The 21994-nt window shown below is 48.1% G+C and overlaps 1 protein-coding gene across 2 annotated transcripts in view; it reads left to right on the forward strand.

Annotated features, from left to right (window-relative positions):
- The window catches only part of NSG2 (neuronal vesicle trafficking associated 2), a 36923-nt gene extending 24677 nt beyond the window's left edge, over positions 1-12246 (forward strand). The window contains exons 4-5 of one of the 2 annotated variants that reach the window (XM_038772605.1): positions 9281-9391; positions 10922-12246. In XM_038772605.1, coding sequence (XP_038628533.1) covers positions 9281-9391; positions 10922-11110 — 300 coding nt within the window. In that variant the 3' untranslated portion in view covers positions 11111-12246. Of the gene's footprint in view, positions 1-9280; positions 9392-10918 lie in introns of both variants that reach the window. The other variant, XM_038772604.1, reaches the window with a different exon arrangement.
- Positions 12247-21994: the final 9748 nt, after the last annotated feature.

Genomic DNA, 21994 nt, shown 5'->3' on the forward strand with positions numbered 1-21994 from the left:
AGACCAGGAACATGCCATGCAGGCCAAAGCTGGCAATTTGTGAGTCTACCCAAAGCAGTTGTTCTGGCCCTGAAACAACTGCTAGAAATGCTATTTCCAGGTTGGATCCCAGCTAATATAATATATATATATATATATATATATATATATATATATATATAATATAATTGGCCATCTAGTTTCTGCATGTAGAATTTCATTGGTGGACAAACGTTTTGGAATCACTCCTGATTTACTGTTCCACGTTCCTGTTGAGCTTATAGGACTGAGAGTCCCAAGAGAATATACTTGCTTCTCTAAACATGGGAGCTGTTTTGCTTTAAATGAGAAGAAACATATCTAATTTCTTAAATATCTAATGAGAAGCAATGTGGTTTAGAGGATAGAGCAAAGGCCTGGGAATCAGAGGACCTGGGTTCTAATAGTGGCTCTACCACTTATGTGCTGTGTGACCTTGGGCAAGACATTTAACTTATGTGCCTCAGTTACCTCATCTGTAAAGTGGGGATTAAGACTGGATTAATGTGAACCTTATCAGGTGGACCTCTGCTCATCCCCATCAAAGTGACAAAAATTACCTTTACAAACTCTCTTTTGCTTCATGGAAAATTAGACTGAAAACTTTTTCCCAGTAAAACATGGAGATTTGGCCTTTTTTTTTTCCTAGTGGATATTTGTGCTACTCTGAACCAATCAATCAATAGTTTTTATTGAGTACTTACTCTCTGCAGAGTACAATACAGTAAGCCGATACAGTCCTTGACTGAAAGGAGCTTACGATCTAGCCTGGGAGGCAGACATTAAAAGGAACTGTAGGGAGGGGAAGCAACAAAGTTGAAAGATCTGAATGGAAGAGCAGTGGGGAGAGGGGAGACTCACAGGGTAATTATAGACTCTAAAAAGTATTTTTAACCTCACTTTCTTCTTTTATGGTCACTCCTCTAGACTGTAAGCTGGTTGTGGGCATGGAATGTATCTGTTTATTGGTGTATTACACACAATAAGAGCTCAAGAAATGCAATTGAATGAATTGAATGAATGAAAAATCTTTCGGCTGAGCTTCTCAAGCTCTGTTGGGACTTGGTGCCTTCCTTAAGTTGTCTTATTTCTGGGTCAGGCTTCATGTATTGATCCTCCTTCTAACCTGCAGTTGATTTTCTTTCATGCATAAAGCCAGTTTACCCATTCATGCTACAAGTATCACACCAGATAGGTGTTAAGTAGCCCAAACCTATCCCGTCTCACCAGATCTTTTCAGTAGTATTTTCATCCCCGGATGAGCTCTTCCTCGGTTTCCTCAAATGTTGGAGAGCCCGCTGAAAGAGCCTCAAACCCTGGAGCGATGGGTGAATCTCTGAAGCACCAACCTCCCAGGGTATCTTCTGAGGCAACTAGCCCTAGAGAAGGATTTCCCATTCATTTGGTGGTAGAAATGGTGATAATTGCATTTATTGGGCACCCAATGAGTACGCTATTCTCCATCCTTATGGAAAATACTTGTGGCTGAAACGAGAGGGAATATTCTGCTAAAATCAATTGATTAATGGTATTTATTGAACACCCAATGAATATACTGTACTAAACATAGTCCTATTCTCCATTCTCATGGAAAATACTCATGACTGAAGTGAGAGGGAATATTCTGCTAAAACCAATCAATCAATGGTATTTATTGAGTGCTTTGTGCAGAACACTGTACTAAACACTTGGGAGAGTACACTACAACAGAATTAGCAGACACATTCTCTGTCTTTAACAAGCTTACAGTCTAGAGGGGGAGACAATCATTAGTATGAATAAATACGTAATTACTTAGAAGTAATTGATTAATAATTAAGTAGTAAATAAGTAACCTGGATCATGAGGTCGAATGAAAGATAGATGGTGAGGGTGAAATCTCTGGGATTTGAACGGCAATTTGGGGTGCTGGTTTATCCCTCTTGGTGATTCGCTCAGCATTAGGTAGACTTCTTGGGAATATGCATATCTGAGAATCCCAGAACTGTTTTGGACTCAGCCTCATGAAGACATTGGTATCGATAGAAAAGCAGTGTGGCCTAGCAGAAAGAGCACAAGCCTGGGAGTTAGAGGATCTGGGTTCTAATCCCAGCTCCTCCACTTTCTGCTGTGTAACTTTGGGAAGTCACTTAACTTCTCTGTGCCTCAGTTACCTCATTGGTAAAAAGGGGATTAAGACCATGAGCCCTACTTAAACATGGATCGTGACCAAACCGATTAACTTGTATCTACGCCAGCGCTTAGTACAGTGCTTGGAACATCGTAAGAGCTAAACAAATACCATAAAAAAAAAGATCAGGATCACCCCATAGTACCCAGTGGGAAATCATAGGAAGGGAGGAAGTAAAAGAAGTAGAGTGTCTGTTTCCAAAGTAAGCTGGCAGGAATCTTTTTCCTTTCAGTCCAGATCTCTGTACCCAAGTGCACAGATTAATGATGTTGGGGACAACTGCATTGTCGTTGAGGAGAAAGGAATAGATTTAGCATTCAGAAAAACAGCTCTTGACAATGGGCCAGGGATATCCACAATAAGCTTCCACTCTGTGAGTGCTCATATGCAGGAGAGTGTCCAGGAAGGGGTTCCTTGCTTGACTGGCCATCCCCTCAGCCCTTTTGTAAGCAGAGAAGGTGATCAGTTTTTGTGGCCCTGGGAAAGTCATTCCCAGGGGTATCAGGAAATGGTTTCAGATTCCTGATCTTTATCAGGAAATAGGTAACACAGAGGCCTCTGATCCACTCCTTAAGGACCAGAGTAAAAGACTGAAATAGTAGTGGAAGTGAAGAAATTCCAGTCAAACGTCTCAGAGGCAAACAAGGAGCAATGCATCAATGTCCTCAGTAGGAAGTGAGGGCCAGATTCCTGGACGAGACTAAGTTGGCAGCTTAGCAATTAAAATGGTTTCATCCAAGTCATTGGCAATTGATGAAGTTCAGTTACTGATGCATTGAGTCAACAAATCTCCTCCGTGCCCATGACATGCCAACGTGGCCTAACCCTCCCATAAACCAACACTAACTCTAACCATAATCCAACTCCAACCATTTGTCTGTCCCCAAACCTGCCCTCTCCTTGGTCATAACCTGAGTCATTGCCCTAACCTTGGTCTTTTCAGGTAAACCTTTGCCCTAATTCTTGCCTTTACCTTCAGGCCTATCTCTTTCGCCACCATGACCCTAGCCAAATCCATTTTTCAGCTCTTGGTCTGTACAGCTGGAATTGTCCATCTTTCCCCTCATCGTCCTGTTTCTCCCCTTCCAGTTCAATGGGGGAATTGGATCTTTTTAGTCAGTGAAAGTGCTGTAGATTTTTAAACTCCCTGAAGTTTACATCGCAGATTTAGGGGATTTACACTGGGGAAGAGGGAACAGGGGAGAGTATCGTTCAGATGAACAGCTCCAGTGCTTTGGTCAGAATTCCAACCGATAACTATCCGGTCACGTTGCAGTTTTTCCTTGACGCACTTTGGTCGGCCCTTAGGGGCAGCCAGGAAAGTATTAATCCATTTTCTTTTCTATTCAGCACAGCTGCCACTTATGAAAGATTAATGTCTGCTGCGTATCTAAGTTTTATCTCCTCACCAAATTTTATTTCCCCTAGGTGTGTGTTTATATTGCTTTGAGGCTTCCAGGGGTTATGGAATTCATGAGAAAGCAGAGTTATTTCTGCTCCGAGATTCTTTCACTTTTAAATGTTAATGAAGTTCCAACTGTCTGGCCAAACTGGAGTGTGAACTGAGCAAAACATGTGTGTGTATGTTTAGGAAATATGGGAGGATAATATTTCTAGTTCCTTGAGACCTTGCCACCTTTTTTAATGGTATTTATTATGCGTTTACTATGTCAGGCACTGTACTAGGCCCTAGGGTAGATGCAGTCGAATCAGGTTGGGCACGGTCCTTGTCCCACACGGGCCTCCAAGTTTTAATCTCCATTTTCCAGATGAAGCAACTGAGGCTTAGAGAAGTTAAGTGACTTGCCGAATCCCACAGAGCAGACAAATGGGTGAACCGGGGTTAGAACCCAGGTCCTTCTGGCTCCCAAGCCAGTGCTCTGTCCATTAGGCCGTGCTGCCTTTTGGCTACGTTACCCAAAACCAAGTGTACATTATGTAGCATCAGCCGCACCACGTGGCTCATTGAAATCTAGTAGGGGTTGGAGGTCCCGGCAGGACCCAGGTTCATGTCAGAAGCCAGGAACTATCTGGGAAGGTGTCGGTGAGGGCAACCCTCTTGTCTCTCCCTATTACTTCCTCTGGGCTTCCTAAATCCCAAACTCCTCTGTGGACTGACCGTGCACGTCACAGCCCAACATAAGTCCGGCCACAGGGCCTGCTGCTGACAGGAGCTCACACCCTCCTGATCCAAATCTCCTGTTATTCCTACTCCTTTATCCTTCTTCCTCTCCTCCTGCCCCACCGAATTCCCATCTCCTCCAAACCCCGCCCGGCTTTCCCCTCCCTTCTTCTCAGTCCCGGACAAGTCTTAGCTCTTCTCAGTGCAGGACCGACATTGGTTGACTGATGGATGGGTGGATGGATAGATTAGGAGGGCTTTTGTAGCTCCTCTCTTGGCATCATCTTCTAGACTGTGAGCCCACTGTTGGGTAGGGACTGTCTCTATATGTTCCCAATTTGTACTTCCCAAGCGCTTAGTACAGTGCTCTGCACACAGTAAGCACTCAATAAATACGATTGATTGATTAATTGATCATCCAGTTGGGATCCTACTATTACTACTACTACTACTACTACTAATCCTGGGGCCAACATCGCCTCTGCCTCTACCTCTTCATTTAAAACTCCATCCCTTTGTTTTGTTCTTCCCAAGTGCTTAGTACAGTGCATTGCATCCAGTGGGGCTCAACAAATGGGAAGTAGTGGATGGAGCAAGGGCCTGAGAATCAGAAGGATTTGGGTTCTAATCCCAGCTCTGCCACTTGTCTGCTGGGTGGCCTTGGGCAATTCATTTCACTTCTCTGGGCCTCAGTTACCTCATCTGTAAAATAGGGGTTAAGATTGAGAGCCCCACGTGGGACATGGACCACTTAGGACAGTGGCACATAATAAGTGCTTAACTAATATTGTAAAATAAAAATGCTTTTACTGCTACTATCCATTTAACTCCCCCAAACTAAGTCCCTGTGCTCCCTCAATATTCTCCTAGAAGTCAAATCCTTTAGGAGGTTTCCCCTCGTGATTCCCTCCTGCTCTGTCCTCTCAGTCACCTCAGCATTTGTGGATTTCTCCTTTCATCTTTCGCTGCGTCCTTCCTTTTGCTACTCTGTGATTTTTCTATCTAGTCTCTCAATTTTAACTGCTATATTAGGCAACTTACACCCGCTGTCTCCCCATCTTGAAGCAACATGCTCTAGTAGAAAGAGCATGGGCCTGGGACCCAGAGGACCTGGGTTCCCAGCTCTGCCACCTGCTTGCTGCGTGACCTTGGGCAAGTCACTTCACTTTTCAGTGCCTCAGTTCCCTCATATGCAAAACGGGGACTCAGTCAGTACTTGTTCTCCCTCTGAGAATCCCATGGGAGACCTGATTATCTTGTATCTACCCCACTGCTTTGCACAGTGCTTGACACATGGTAGGCACTTAACAAATATCTCTATTATCATTATTATTATTCACCAAAAGCTCCTCGAGTCCAGGACCCACCTCCTTTACTTCTTTTTTCTTCCCGGAGCGCCCAGTTAAGTGCCATACCCCAGGAGGCTCAGTCAGTCAGCCAGCCGTATTTATTGAGTGCATACTGTGTGCAGAACACTGTACTGAGCGCTTGGGAGAGTCCACTGTAACAACAAACAGAAACATTCCTTGCCCACCACGAGCTTGCTGCCCCAGTAGACTGAGTACAACCACCCCAGCGAGGTCTGGTGCTGAAGCTATCATAAAATAATAATAATAATGATGGCATTTATTAAGTGCTTACTATGTGCAAAGCACTGTTCTAAGCGCTGGGGAGGTTACAAGGTGATCAGGTTGTCCCACGGGGGGCTCACAGTCTTAATCCCCATTTTACAGATGAGGTAACTGAGGCACAGAGAATCAATCATATTGATTGAGCACTTACTGTGTGCAGAGCACTGTACTAAGCGCTTGGGAAGTACAAGTTGGCAACATATAGAGACAGTCCCTACCCAACAGTGGGCTCACAGTCTAGAAGGGGGAGACAGAGAACAAAACCAAACATACTAACAAAATAGAATAGGTATGTACAAGTAAAATAAATAAATACATAGAGTAATAAATATGTACAAACATATATACAAATATACAGGTGCTGTGGGGAAGGGAAGGAGGTAAGATGCGGGGGATGACGAGGGGGAGAGGAAGGAAGGGGCTCAGTCTGGGAAGGCCTCCTGGAGGAGGTGAGCTCTTAGTAGGGCCTTACCCAAAGTCACACAGCTGACAATTGGCGGAGCTGGGATTTGAACCCATAACCTCTGACTCCAAAGCCCGTGCTCTTTCCACTGAGCCACACTTTTCATCACAACATTATGTGAGGGCCCCCATTGTGAGCTAGAAAAGGGACTGGGCCAAGATTGGAGGGGGCCTGGAGGACTGTTTGGGGGTCTCTGAGGTCACTCAGTGGTCTTGGTCCCTTATCTTGGGCCTTACCTCTGCCCGCAGAACCCAGAGCGGCTCCTCACCATTGGCTTTAGAGCACTCCATCACCTCGCCCCCTCCTTCCTCACCTCACTTCTCTCCTTCTCCAATCCAGTCCACCTGCACACTTGGCTCCTCTAATGCCTCAGTGTGCCTCAACCTCTCCTGCCTCGCCGCCAATCCCTCGTCCAGGTCTGGGATGCCTTCCCTCCTCAAATCTGACAGACAATAGCTCTCCCCCGCTTCAAAGCCTTACTGAAGGCCCATCTCCTCCAAGAGGCCTTCCCAGACTAAGCCCCACCTTCCCTCATCTCCCACTCCCTTCTGCATCACCCTGACTTGCTGCCATATTGTATTGTACATATTTATTACTCTATTTATTTATTTATCTTACTTGTACATATCTATTCTATTTATTTTATTTTGGTAGTATGTTTGTCCCCATTTTACAGATGAGGGAACTGAGTGACTTGCCCAAAGTCACACAGTTGACAAGTGGTGGAGCTGGGATTTGAACCCATGACCTCTGACTCCAAAGCCCGTGCTTTTTCCACTGAGCGACTTGTACTTCCCAAGCACTTAGTACAGTGCTCTGCACACAGTAAGCGCTCAATAAATATGATTGATTGATTGATTGATTGCCTTTGCTCTTCCCCCTCTCCAGTCCCACAGCACCTATGTACATATCTGTCATCTTATTTACTTGTATTGATGTCTGTCTCCCCCACTCTAGACTGTAAGCTCACTGTGGGCAGGGCATGTCACTGTTTATTGTTGCAGTGCTTAGTACAGGGCTCTGCACACAGCGTGGCTCAGTGGAAGAGAGCCCGGGCTCTGGAGTCAGAGGTCATGGGTTCAAATCCCGGCTCCACCACTTGTCTGCTGTGAGACCTTCAGGAAGTCACTTCACTTCTCTGGGCCTCAGTTACCTCATCTGTAAAATGGGGATGAAGACTGTGAGCCCCACGTGGGACAATCTGATCACCTTGTAACCTCCCCAGTGCTTAGAACAGTGCTTTGCACATAGTAAGCGCTTAATAAATGCCATCAGTATTATTATTATGATGTAAATATGATTAAATGAATGAATGAATGCTGCTGCCTTTACTGCCACCTCTGAATCTTTTCCTGGACAGGACCGATCCCACGAATCACATCAGTGAGATTCTGGTAGCGCCTGCCCAAGTCAGGCAGATCACTGAGAAGAAAAGCAGCACGGTCTAGTAGATAGTCCCTGGGCCCGGGAGTCGGAAGGACCTGGGTTCTAATCCCGACCCCGCCACGAGTCTGCTGTGTGACCTTGGCGAGCTCATTCATGCATTCAGTGGGATTTATTGAGCACTTACTGTGTTCCGACCACTGTACTACTTGGTTCAAACCACTTGGTGTTCAAACCACTGTACTACTACTTCAAACCACTTTTAGACTGTGAGCCCACTGTTGGGTAGGGACTGTCTCTATATGTTGCCAACTTGTACTTCCCAAGCGCTTAGTACAGTGCTCTGCACACAGTAAGCGCTCAATAAATATGATTGATGATGATTGACGATACTAAGTGCCTGGGAGAATACACTATAACAATTAACAGGCACAGTCCCTGTCCACAGTGAGCTTACAGTCTAGAGTCACTTCACTTCTGTGTGCCTCAGTGACCTCATCTGTGAAATGGAGATGAAGACTCTGAGCCCCACGTGGGATGTGGATTATGTCCAACCTGATTAGCTTGTATCTACCCCAGAATTTAGCACAGTGCCTGGCACAGAGTCATTGCTTAACGACTATCATTTAAAAGAAGAAAATTCTCATCGACACTTTTTTTTGTACTTGAATGTGCCTGGGGCAGAGATTCATTCATTCGATCATATTTATTAAGCACTTACCATGTGCAGAGCACTGTACTAAGCGCTTGGGAAGTACAAGTTGGCAACATATTAAACATACAGGATTGTGACCCTCAGACTGTGAGTCCCATGTGGAACAGGGACCATGTCCATCCTGCTTATATTTTAGCTACCCCAGTGCATAGCACTGTGCTTTCCACATAGTGAGCACTTAATAGAATAACAGAATTATCATTACTATTAGTAGTAGACTGTATTAGTGGTAGTAGTAGACTGTAAGCTTGTTGTGGGCAGGAAATAAGGCTGTTTATTACTATATTGTACTCTCCCAAAGGCTTAATACAGTGCTCTGCACACTGTGAACACTCAATAAATACGATTGACTGACTAATGTCCCTGTGTGGACCTCGGGAGCAGCTGGAAGGGTAGGAGCTTTGGTCCTTCTCATAGATTCTGCTGTGGATTCAGCAGAATTTGCCGAATTTTCCTTGCAAACAATCCAGATTTCCTTATCTCCTGCTCTTTGGTGGCTTTGCCTAAAGCCCATAAAAGGGGGCAAAAAAGCAGAGAGAGACGGGCAGCGCCGGAAACTCACCCAAGATGGGGGAATTTTCCAGGCAGAGGGGATGGACCAAGGAGGGCCAGTCAGACGGGGCAGACGGGGGGGGACGGGGGCACCGGACACATTGCTACTGTGCCAATCGCCGAGCCTCAAAGCCATGAGAGCCGCAGTCGTTGGGAGGGTCCAGAGGTGCTGTTCCTGAGGTGGGCCATTTGCCCCCAAGAAGACTAATATTTCCTTCTTTTGTAGGTTACCATTCTCATCAGTCTGGCTCTGGCCTTCCTCGCCTGCATAGTGTTCCTGGTGGTATACAAAGCCTTCACTTATGAGCACAGTTGCCCAGATGGATTCGTTTATAAGGTAAGGGACTGCTGCTAGAGGGGCAACAGGCCTAGGGACCGAGGAAATCTAACCGGAAGGAAGCGCACAATCTCGACTGCATTTTCAGTCAGCCGAAATCGGTTGACTGGGAGAGGACCATCTTTAAAATGTTAATACGCGGAGAGAATGAACGATGGCAAGATACCCAAGCAGCAAATGGAGAAGCAGCGTGGCCTAGTGGGTAGATCATGCGACTGGGAGTCAGAAGGACCTGGGTTCTAATCCTCGCTCTGTCATTTTTTCTGCTGTGTGACCTTGAGCAAGCCACTTCACTTCTCTGGGCCTCAGTTCTCTCATCTGTAAAATGAGGATTAAGACTGTGGGACATGTGGGACATGGACTGTATCCTACCTGATTAGCTTTGTATCTACCCCAGGGCTTGGAACAGCCCCTGGCACATAGTAAGTGCTTAACAAATACCATAAAAAGAAGTCACATTTCTTCCAGGAGGCCTCCCCTGTCCCAGCTCTCCACCTTCTATTCCCCCTGCTTCCTTTTGGACTGAAAACTGAACAGAGTCACAGTGCCATCATGGCCTGAAGATGTCCAGGGGTAGTCTATTTTTTTTTAATTCTATTTGTTAAGCTCTTACTATGTGCCAGGTACTGTACTAAGCACTGGGGTAGATACAAGCTAATCAGCTGGACATAGTCCATGTCCCACATGGGGCTCCCGGTCTTAATCCCCATTTTACAGATGAGGTAACAGAGGACCAGAGAACTTCAGTGACTTGCCCAAGGTTACACATCAGATAAGCAGCAAAGCCAGGATTAGAACCCAAGTCCTCCGGCTCCCAGGCCTGTGCTCTTTCCTGTAGGCCATGCTGTTTGAGGGTGGAAGGAAATTCTGAAATCCAGTCAGTCAGTCATGTTTACTGAGTGCTTACTGTGTGCAGGGAGCTGTATTAAGCGCTTGGGAGAGTATAACAGAGACATTCCCTGCCCGCAACGAGCTTACGGCCTAGAGTGTGTGACAGGCATCACTAAATTGAGAATTCAGTGGAAAGAGCACGGGCTTTGGAGTCAGAGGCCATGGGTTCGAATCCCGGCTCCGCCACATGTCTGTTGTGTGACCTTGGGCAAGTCACTTAACTTCTCTGAGCCTCAGTTATTACCTCATCTGTAAAATGGGGATGAAGACTGCGAGCCCCACTTGGGACAACCTGATCATCATCATCATCATCAATCGTATGTATTGAGTGCTTACTGTGTGCAGAGCACTGTACTAAGCGCTTGGGAAGTACAAGTTGGCAACATATAGAGACAGTCCCTCCCCAACAGTGGGCTCACAGTCTAAAAGGGGAAGACAGAGAACAAAACCAAACATACTAACAAAATAAAATAAATAGAATAGATATGTATCTATTGATCACCTTGTATCCCCCCCAGTGCTTAGAACAGTGCTTTGCACATAGTAAGCGCTTAACAAATGCCATCGTTATTATGATTGCTATTATTACTAGAAATAAATGTCGCTGACTCTCGGTTGGTGTCTTCCATTTCCCAGCAGAAGCGCTGTATCCCGGCCTCCCTGGCGGCCTATTCGACATCTCAGGGCTCCAGCTCCCGGAGCCGGCTCTACACCGTAATCAGTCACTACAGCCTGGCCAAGCAGACCGGCGCGCGTGCCCTCTCGCCCTGGCTCTCCTCGGGAACCGTCAGCCACGCGGCCCGGGCGACTAAGGCAGAGGACCACTAGATCCGCACCCCCAAGCCCCGTCTCCCCGCCTCCCTCCCCCCGCACCGTGGGACGGCCCCGTCGGAAAAGCGGGGCGCCACTTCCCGGGTGGCGCAGCCCTCGCCCGGCGACACAAAAGTAAAACCCCCAACTGAAGTGCAGGAGTGATTTTCAATCTGTTTACTTTTGTGCATTGTCCTTGTTGATTTGCAACCGAGTCCAGCTCTTGTACAAAGGCATGTTCGATGTTGGTCGTTACGATGTAAAGATATTTTTTAAATCATTGCTCGATGTTTGCTAGGAAAACTGGGGCTACCCCGCCGACTCCGGGCCACCAGAGGCGGGGAGGGGTGGGGGGGCTTTGCAGGGGAGGCCTCGTGGCAGAGCGGGACTGGAGGGCAGGGAAGCCCTCTGCTCTGCAGGCCCGGGGAAGCCACTAGAAGTACGGGCCGCCCAGATTCATCACTCCGCAAATTCACAGGAGAAGAGGGGACTGGGAGAGACAGATTCAGATGGAGAGCGGAGGAGGGTTTCAGCAGCTGAAGTTTCGGAAGCCTCAGGAGGCCCTTGGGGGTTGCTGGCTTCCGAGGTGGGGAAGGGGATGGGGCTTCAACCAAGAGCAGGGTCGACCGCACAAATCCCATGGGGATCGAGGGGTGCAGGACCCAGAGGGCAACTAGGCATGGGCTCTGAAGGTTTCCTGCCGGAGAGGAGCTCTACTCTGAGGACAGGACTCCTTCCCGACGAAAGCTCAGGAGAACTCATTCCCGACACCGAGCGAGGGTGGAAAACTTGGCATGTCCACTGAGGGGGCCACGGGGGAAGACCAGGAGTTAGGGAGCAAGAGGAGAGAAGGGGGAGAGTCACAGCCTTGCCTTGCAGTCAGCATGTTCTGCCCATCAGCGGTCTGGAAAGAATAATGTAGCTGAAAGTCTAGCGTCCAGCCTGCTGCCTGCTTTCCTCCCCGCCGCGATCCACCTGCAAATCCATGCTGCGCTGGGATTGTTAAAGGAAAGGCCCCCAGCCAACCACCCAAACCCGCTAATTGTGTGCTGTGTTTTTGTCAGTAGGTAGAAGAGACTGAAGTATCTTGGTGTTATTCTTGCCCTTCTCTGGCAGGAACAATAAAGCTGGATGTGTCCGAGAGCACAGGAACACCTGCCTGGCTTCGTCTGTTGCTCCGGGGCAGCTGCGGGGAGAGGTTGAGTCTGAAGATATCGCTGCCGGGACTTGGGCTGGGGAGTTGGGGACTGGGCTGGGGGTTGGGCTACAGGTTGGGGTTAGGGTCTGGGCTAAAGTTTGGGCTGGTGGTTGGGCTGAAGGTTGGGGGCTAGGGTTTGGGCTGGAGGTTTGGCTGAGGTCTGGAGGTTGGACGTTAGGGGCTCGGCTAAGGTTTAGCCGGGGGCCAGTCGGACAATCATATTCATTGAGCACTCGCTGTGTGCAGAGCGCTGTGCTAAGCGCTCAGGAGAGTACGTTATAACAATAAGCAGACTCATTCCCTTCCCACAACGAGCCTGCAATCTAGAGGGGGAGAAAATCGTGGAGAAGCCGGGGATCGAACCCGGGGCCTCATACACGCGAAGCATGCGCCCAGGCCGCGGTGCCGCATCCCCTGTTGTCGGGGCTGGAGCTGGAGGCTGAGGGTGGGACTGGACACAGAATAAGTGAAGGAAATCAAGCTAGGAAATTCAAGTGGCTGAAGGTGTCACGCGGCTGAAGGTTCTCGTGCTCAGCATTGCAGTTCAGACTGTCTGGGGGAGCCCTGCTGACTGGCAGCTGTGGTCGTCACCACTTCTAGACTGTGTGCCACTTCCATGCTGCCACAGCCTTGGCTTCCTTCTTCTTTGGGTTTCCCCCCCACCCTATTATGGCCTTTCCCCACCCCTGAAGCCTCCCCTCATCAACTCTCTCTGCCCCCCTTCCCCCAGGGCCACTTCTCAGCTGCTTCTCTCTCCCCATCTCACCTCAGGCTCCTCTCCTCAAAAACGTGCCCCTCTGCTGCTACTGTCCCTCCCAGTCTATCCCCCGATGCCACCCCCTGGTCTTCCCTCTCCCCACTGCCATGGCCTCACCTCTCCCTCAGCTCCTTCCTCTCCACCCTGCAGTCATAGATCCCTTCCCACCCCATTTCTTATTATTCTTATTTCTTCTTGATTTGCCCTCCTGTGTCCTGGAGGCGAGATGGTGTGGAGGGGCGGGGTGTGGCGCGTGACCAGATAATAATAATAATAATGATGGCATTTGTTAAGCGCTTACTATGTGCAAAGCGCTGGGGAGGATACAAGGTGATCAGGTTGTCCCACAAGGGGCTCACGGTCTTAATCCCCATTTTTTTTACAGATGAGGTAACTGAGGCACAGAGAAGTGAAGTGACTTGCCCAAAGTCACACAGCTGACAAGTGGCGGAACCGGGATAAACTCTCCTGACCCTCCAGAAGCAGAGTGATCCCAGAATACCAGCGTGGCTTAGTGGATAATGCCGGCTCCGCCACTTGTCTGCTGAGTGACCTTGGGGGAGTCATTTCACGTCTCTGTTCTTCAACTACCTCATCTGTAAAGTGGAGTTTAAGACTGTGAGACCTATGTAGGATATGGACTGTGTCCAACCTGATAAATCTGGATCTATCCCGGTGTTTGGTACAGTGCCTGGCATACAATAAGTTTTTAGCAAATACCCAAAGATAAAGACTTCTGGTATCCTATTAACTTTCAGATTCTCGGATTCTTCCTTCTGTTTCCTGCTGCTCCTTGGAGAAGCAGCGTGGCTCAGTGGAAAGAGCCCGGGCTTTGGAGTCAGAGGTCATGGGTTCAAATCCCAGCTCCACCAACTGTCAGCTGTGTGACTTTGGGCAAGCCACGTAACTTCTCTGTGCCTCAGTTCCTTCATCTGGAAAATGGGGATTAAAACTCTGAGCCCCCCGTGGGACAACCTGATCACCCTGTAACCTCCCCAGCGCTTAGAACAGTGTTTTGCACATAGTAAGCGCTTAACAAACACCATCATTATTATTATTATTTAAGGGCTGCTGGGCCTTTTAGGCTTCCCCCATTTTGCTGGTGGAGACTGATGAAGTGAGAAACAACTAGGTGGAGGATACAGCAGCAGAGATGGTGGAGAGAACTAACCATGTATAACCTACCAACAAGATCTTTCACCTCGCAGGACTGCGTTTCCCGCTGGAAAGAGTACAGCATGGCGCAGTGGACAGAGCACGGCCTTGGAATCATTAGATCCTGGGTTCCAATCCCAGCTCCACCACTTGTCTGCTGGGTGACCTCGGGCAAGTCGCTTCACTTCTCTGTGCCTCAGTTACCTCATCTGTAAAATGAGGATTGACACTGTGAGCCCCGCATGGGACAGGGACTGCGTCCAACTCAGTTTGCTTGTATCCAACCCAGTGCTCAGTACAGTGCCCGGCACATAGTAAGGGTTTACCGAACACCATCATTATTATTAATTTTTCCATATTTACTATCAACTGTCTCTATATTTTTCTTCCTGGTCCCTCTATGTGTATTCATATAGTCGGTCCCCAACGCTGCAGAACGGTCAGTTTGGGGGCTCCCCCAGGTTTCTCAGACACGGCTTGGGCAGAAAGCTCCAGTGATACAAGGAGAAACTGCTTTGGAACCAAGGGAATGATAATAATAATGATGGCAATAATAATAACGATATTTGTTAGGTGTCTATGCCAAGCACTGTACTTAGCGTTGGAGAAGAGACAGGATAATCAGGTTGGACGCAAGGAAAGTAAAAGGGATTGACCAGAGTAATGAGGCCCAGAACTAGTCGTAGTAGTGATAATAGCAGTATGTGTTAAATGCTTAATATGTGCAGAGGACTGTACTAAGCACAGGGCAAGCGCACACAGGTTGGAATTAGACATGGTCCCTGGTCTTCATGGGGCTCAAAGACTAAAAGGGAGGAGAAGGGCCTGGAGTCAAACACATGAGTGAAGAAAAACTGACACTAAAGCAGCATAAAAGATAGGGACAGATATGCAAAATAAGAACGGTGGTTTGTGCTTTCAGGAAGTCAAAAGAGTCACATCGGTGAGTCAGAGGTTTCTCCACTGCCCCTGACTTTCATGGATGAAATAACTGTGGTATTTGTTAAGCACATACTGTGTGCCAAGCACTGGGGTAGACACAACAGAGTCCGATCAGACACGGTCCCACATGGGGCTCCTAGCCCAAGGAAAAGGGAGGACAGGTATTTAATCTTCCCCGCTTCACAGATGAGAAAACCGAGGCACAGAGAAGTCAAGTGACTTGTCTGAGGTTGCACAGCTGGGTAGTGGTGGAGTTGTGCAGAGAACTGACAACCAGCCCTGTGTTCCTATCACAAGGCCATGCTGCTTCTCTGGTTTTAACCCATCCCATTGATCCTGTTGACAGGGAAACTGAGGCGTCTGGGTCCCGTCGGACATCTCGCTTTATTGCTCAGAAAAGACCAGGCCCGTTCTTTGTGTTTATGTTTTCCGGCCAGCATGATGCAGCTGAGAAATTGTCTGAGAAACCTGGGGGAGCCCCCAAACCGACCGTTCTGCAGCCTTGGGGACCGACTATATGAATACACATAGAGGGACCAGGAAGGAAAATACAGACAGTTGATAGTAAATATGGAAAAATTAAATAACCGGCCTGCGTAAATTGATGAGTGCTAAGGTTGGCAGTTGGGACGGAATGATCAGGGAGGTGGGAATGAATTAGGGAAGACTTCCTAGAGGAGGTTCTGTGAAGATTTGAAGGGAGAGGGGGTTTCCAGGTTGGGGAAAGGGTGTGAGAGGTCAGAGAGTGGAAAGCGAAGGTCCTTAGCTACTCTCCAAATTGCTTCTAGACTGTGAGACCGCTGTTGGGTAGGGACCGTCTCTATATGTTGCCAACTTGTACTTCCCAAGTGCTTAGTACAGTGCTCTGCGCACAGTAAGCGCTCAATAAATACAATTGAATGAATGAATAAATGATTAGGCAGCACAGGCCCTGCCATTCTGTGACGAGAACTCCAGACCCCAAATCAGGCGTGCGTATCTGCTCCCCTTATATCACCTGGCTAGCTCTCACCGGGCTATGCTCTCCTGTCTCAAAAAGATGTCTCACCTCCTCTCTGGCGACATCAGGGCTTATAATAATAATAATAATAATGGCATTTATTAAGCACTTACTATGTGCAAAGCACAGTTCTAAGCGCTGGGGAGGTTACCAGGTGATCAGGTTGTCCCATGGGGGGACTCACAGCTTTAATCCCCATTTTCCAGATGAGGTAACTGAGGCCCAGAGAAGTGAAGTGACTGGTCCAAAGTCACACAGCCGACAGTTGGCGGAGCCGGGATTTGAACCCATGACCTCTGACTCCAAAGCCCTGGCTTTTACAGCCCCACCCCGCTACCCACCCAGATCTGGGCCTGGAGTAACAAATACTACCATTATTATTATTACTAAGCACCTAGCACTGTACTAATCCATGCTATATGCCACAGGTTTTTCTTGCCAATATCTCCAAGCCCTCGCTCTGCCTCTCCTGCCCACCTCTCATCTTCTAGACTGTGAGCCCGCTCTTATAGACTGTGAGCCCGCTGTTGGGTAGGGACCATCTCTATGTTGCGAACTTGTACTTCCCAAGCGCTTAGTACAGTGCTCTGCACACAGTAAGCGCTCAATAAATACAATTAAATGAAGGAGTAGCTGGTGGCGGCTCTGAGTTGTTGTGCCGTGGGAAGTGCCCAGCCCAGCGCATTAGGACCACATTACAACCGCAGCAACTGGGATTTCCCCTTCGGCCTGCTCGAGGAAGTCACAGGCATGCCCCGTGACGGGGTCCACGGGGACAGAGGGGCGGGAGGGAGTGGCAGCGGAGTCGGGAAGGGGACGGAATTTCCCTCGGGAGATGTCGGCCATGGGACCTTGAGCAAAGTGGACGGTTGGGGAGCCCGAGAGGAACGCCGCCAGTTAGCCGGGACAAAAGCAGCTGGGCCAACCAGCCTTCTCCTCTAGCCTGTAATCAATCAATCAATCAATCAATCAATCGTATTTATTGAGCGCTTACTGTGTGCAGAGCACTGTACTAAGCGCTTGGGAAGTCCAAGTTGGCAACATATAGAGACAGTCCCTACCCAACAGTGGGCTCACAGTCTAAAAGGGGGAGACAGAAAACCAAACCATACTAACAAAATAAAATAAATAGAATAGATATGTACAAGTAAAATAAATAAATAAATATGTACAAACATATATACATATATACAGGCGCTGTAAGCCCATTTTGGGCAGGGAATCTGTCTGTTTATTGTCATATTGTCCTCTCCCAAGCGCTTAGAACAGTGCTTTGCGTGGAAGCAGCAAGGTGGAGCGGATAGACCACGGGCCTGAGAGTCAGAAGGGTGCGGGTTCTAATCCCGGCTCTACCACTTGTCTGCTGTGTGGCCTTGGGCAAGTCACTTCACTTCTCTGTGCCTCAGTTACCTCGTCTATAAAATGGGGATTAAGACCATGAGCCCTATGCGGGACAGGGACTGTGTCCAGCCCGATTTGCTTTTATCCACTCCAGCTCTTAGTACAGTGCCTGGCAAATAGTAAGCGCTTACAGATACCATTATTATTACTATTATTATTTATGCCAACAGTAAGAGCTAAGTAAATAAGATTGAATGAACCTACATCTCCCGGGGTGCTAGGGGGTGATTCCCCCAGCTGGGCCTGGAGGGATCAGTTTGTTCTGCCCCTGCCTAAGCTCACCCAACCCATTGGAGAGCTGCCCCTTCCTGGACAAAGAAACCAGGAGCCTCGCAGTCAGACGAAGATAATTTTCCCGAACAGATGGGCCCGGGGCCCGTTGCTATGGGAACAGCAATGCCCTTTGTCATTTATCGCATTGGTGGCGGGGGGAGCGGGGGTTACAGCCACGTGTCTGGCTCTTTATCCACGGTTTTATTTAAGGGAGAAGATTTCTTTGCTACCAGAGGATGCGGTTAACACTTACTTCTCCCGAAAAATGGCTGGTCTAGGCATCGGCCTTCTCCAGGATGGGGACCTAAGATGGGGGTTTGCTCTGAAACCAACTCAGCTGGATGACAGTTAGGGACACGTCTCAGTCCCTAAACCAGATGCCTCCAAAATAATAGTGTTATTATTATTAATAATACAATATAATATAATATAACATAATATAATATAATATATAATACAATATAATATAATATAAAATAATATAATATAAAATACAATATATAATATATTATATAATATTATAACATATTATTATATATTATATTATTGCATATTATATAATAATAATAATAATAATGACATTTGTTAAGCTCTTACAATGTGCAAAGCACCGTTCTAAGCTCTGGGGAGGTTACGAGGTGATCAGGTTGTCCCCCGTAGGGCTCACAGTCTTCATCCCCATTTCACAGATGAGGTCACCGAGGCACAGAGAAGTGAAGTGACTTGCCCAAAGTCACACCGCTGACAAATGGCAGAGTCGGGATTCGAACCCACGACCTCTGACTCCACAGCCCGTGCTCTTTCCATTGAGCCACACTGCTTCTGGTGTTCACTGCCAGGGTCTCCTGGGGGCCCGCTCGAAGGCAGGGGGATGGACCAGGTGGTTTCCCGGCGCCCACGGGGGAAGCTCTTTGCCTTGGTGACATTATCGGTGCTTAGAACAGTGCTTTGCACATAGTAAGCGCTTAATAAATGCCATCATTATTATTATCGGTGTGACAGTGCATTGTGGTGGCTAGCGGCTGAGGGGGAGAGGGCACAATGGACAGTCTTTTTGGAAAGGAAGACCGCAGTGGCGAGGGTCCCACCTGATTAGCTTGTATTTATTATATATTTACTTTTTTATTTATGATATTTATGTGCCAAGCACGGTTCCAAGTACTGGTGGAGATACAAGTTAATCGGATAGGACACAATCCCTGTCCCACAGTGAGATCACCGTCTTAATCTCCCTTTCACAGATGAGTAACTAAGGCACGGAGAAGTTAAGCGATTTACCCAAGGCCAAACAGTGGACGAGTGGCTGAGTCAGAATTAGAACTCAGGTGATGGTGATGATGACATTTATTAAGCACTTACTATGTGCAAAGCACTGTTCTAAGCCCTGGGGAGGTTACAATCAATCAATCGTATTTATTGAGCGCTTACTGTGTGCAGAGCACTGTACTAAGCGCTTGGGAAGTACAAGTTGGCAACATATAGAGACGGTCCCTACCCAACAGCGGGCTCACATACCATTAATGTCCAAGCACTGTTAATAATAACAATAATGATGGTATTTGTTAAGTGCTTACTAGTTGTCCCATGGGGCGGTTGGGGGTGGGGGGGAGCTCACAGTCTTCATCCCCATTTTACAGATGAGGTAACTGAGGCCCAGAGAAGTGAAGTGATTTGCCCAAAGTCACACAGCTGAGAAGTGCTGGAGCCGGGATTTGAACCCAGGTTCTCCTGACTCCCAAGCCAGGGCTCGCTCCACTGGGCCATGTTGTTTCCCTCGTTGAGGGCAGCGATGGCATTCACCACCTCAGTTGGGTTGTAATAATAATAATGGCATTTATTAAGCGCTTACTATGTGCAAAGCACTGTTCTAAGCGCTGGGGGGGATACAAGGTAATCAGGTTGTCCCACGTGGGGCTCAGAGTCTTCATCCCCATTTTCCAGATGAGGCAACTGAGGCCCAGAGAAGTGAAGTGACTTGCCCAAAGTGACACAGCTGACAAGTGGCGGGGCCAGGATTTGAACCCATGACCTCTGACTCCAAAGTCCGTGCTCTTCCCACTGAGCCATGCTGCTTCTCTAAGGTCTTTCTGACTTCCTGACTTGTGCTCTACCCATTAAGCCATGCTGCTTTGCCAGCTTGTATCTCTACCCTAGTGATTAGAACAGTGCTTGGCACATAGTGAGAGCTTAACTAGTACTATTGCTATTATTATTATTAATAGTATTAATACTAATCAATCTATCCATCATATTTATTGAGCACTTACTGAGTGCAGAGCACTGTACTGAACACTTGGGAGAGTGAGAAGCAGCGTGGCTCAGTGGAAAGAGCCTGGGCTTAGGAGTCAGAGGTCACGGGTTCAAATCCCTGCTCCGCCATTTGTCAGCTGTGTGACTTTGGGCAAGCCTCAACTTCTCTGTGCCTCAGTTACCTCATCTGTAAAATGGGGATGAATACTGTCAGCCCCACGTGGGACAACCTGATCACCTTGTACCCCCCCCAGTGCTTAGAACAGTGCTTTGCACATAGTAAGCGCTTAACAAATACCATCATTATTATTATTATTAACAAATACCATTATTATTATTATTATTACAGAGTTGGTGTAATCCTGCCACTGCTGCCCCTGTTGCTGCCAGGAGGACAGAGGCCCGTCATCCCGCTTATCCAGTCAGTGAGTTAGTCAACTGGATTTATTGAGCTCTTACTGAGTGCAGAGCACTGTACTGAACACTTGGGAGAGTGAGAAGCAGCGTCGCTCAGTGGAAAGAGCCCGGGCTTTGGAGTCAGAGGTCACGGGTTCAAATCCCGGCTCCGCCATTTGTCAGCTGTGTGACTTTGGGCAAGTCTCAACTTCTCTGTGCCTCAGTTACCTCATCTGTAAAATGGGGATGAACGCTGTCAGCCCCACGTGGGACAACCTGATCACCTTGTATCCCCCCATTGCTTAGAACAGTGCTTTGCACATAGTAAGCGCTTAACAAATGCCATCATCATTATTATTATTACAGAGTTGGTGTAATCCTGCCACTGCTGCCCCTGTTGCTGCCAGGAGGACAGAGGCCTGTCATCCCGCTTATCCAGTCAGTGAGTTAATTGGACTTATTGAGCTCTTACTGTGTACTAAGCGCTGGGGAGAGTCCAATAGAACCATAGAACAGATACAGTCCCTGTCCACACAAAGCTGAGCCCCCGGGAGGATGCTGGCTGGAGGCGGCAGGGCAGACTTCACCTCATCAATCAATCATCAGTCGTATTTATTGAGCGCTTACTGTGTGCAGAGCACTGTACTAAGCGCTTGGGAAGTCCAAGTTGGCAACATATAGAAACAGTCCCTACCCAAAAGTGGGCTCACAGTCTAGAATCAGCAAGGGGGAACGGCAGCTGCCTCAGGAGGCTCTACCAGGGGGCAGCCAGGGGATGCGGGCAGTTGAAAATGGAAGAACATCCACCCTCTGAATGAGTTGGAAAAGCTGCCCGGGGAACAGGGACCAGGACAGGGGGAGCCAGGGCACCTGCAGGATCTGGGCAGACTTTGACACAAAAATAAAAATAATAACAATCATCATCATCATCAATTGTATTTATTGAGCACTTACTGTGTGCAGAGCACCATACTAAGCGCTTGGGAAGTACAAATTGGCAACATATAGAGACAGTCCCTGCCCAACAGTGGGCTCACAGTCTAAAAGGGGGAGACAGAACAAAACCAAACATACTAACAGAATAAAATAAATAGAATAGATATGTACAAGTAAAATAAATAAATAGAGTAATAAATATGTACAAACATATATACATATATACAGGTGCTGTGGGGAAGGGAAGGAGGTAAGATGGGGGGGATGGAGGGGGGACGAGGGGGAGAGGAGGGAAGGGGCTCAGTGTGGGAAGGCCTACTGGAGGAGGTGAGCTCTCAGCAGGGCCTTGAAGGGAGGAAGAGAGCGAGCTTGGCGGATGGGCAGAGGGATTGGGGGCATTCCAGGCCCCGGGGGATGACGTGGGCCGGGGGATGATGGCGGGACAGGCGAGAACGAGGTACGGTGAGGAGATTAGCGGCAGAGGAGCGGAGGGTGCGGGCTGGGCTGTAGAAGAAGAGAAGGGAGGTGAGGTAGGAGGGGGCGAGGGGATGGACAGCCTTGAAGCCCAGGGTGAGGAGTTTCTGCCTGATGCGC

This window comes from Tachyglossus aculeatus, chromosome X1, assembly GCF_015852505.1.
Source record: "Tachyglossus aculeatus isolate mTacAcu1 chromosome X1, mTacAcu1.pri, whole genome shotgun sequence".
NCBI classification, from domain to species: Eukaryota; Metazoa; Chordata; class Mammalia; order Monotremata; family Tachyglossidae; genus Tachyglossus; species Tachyglossus aculeatus.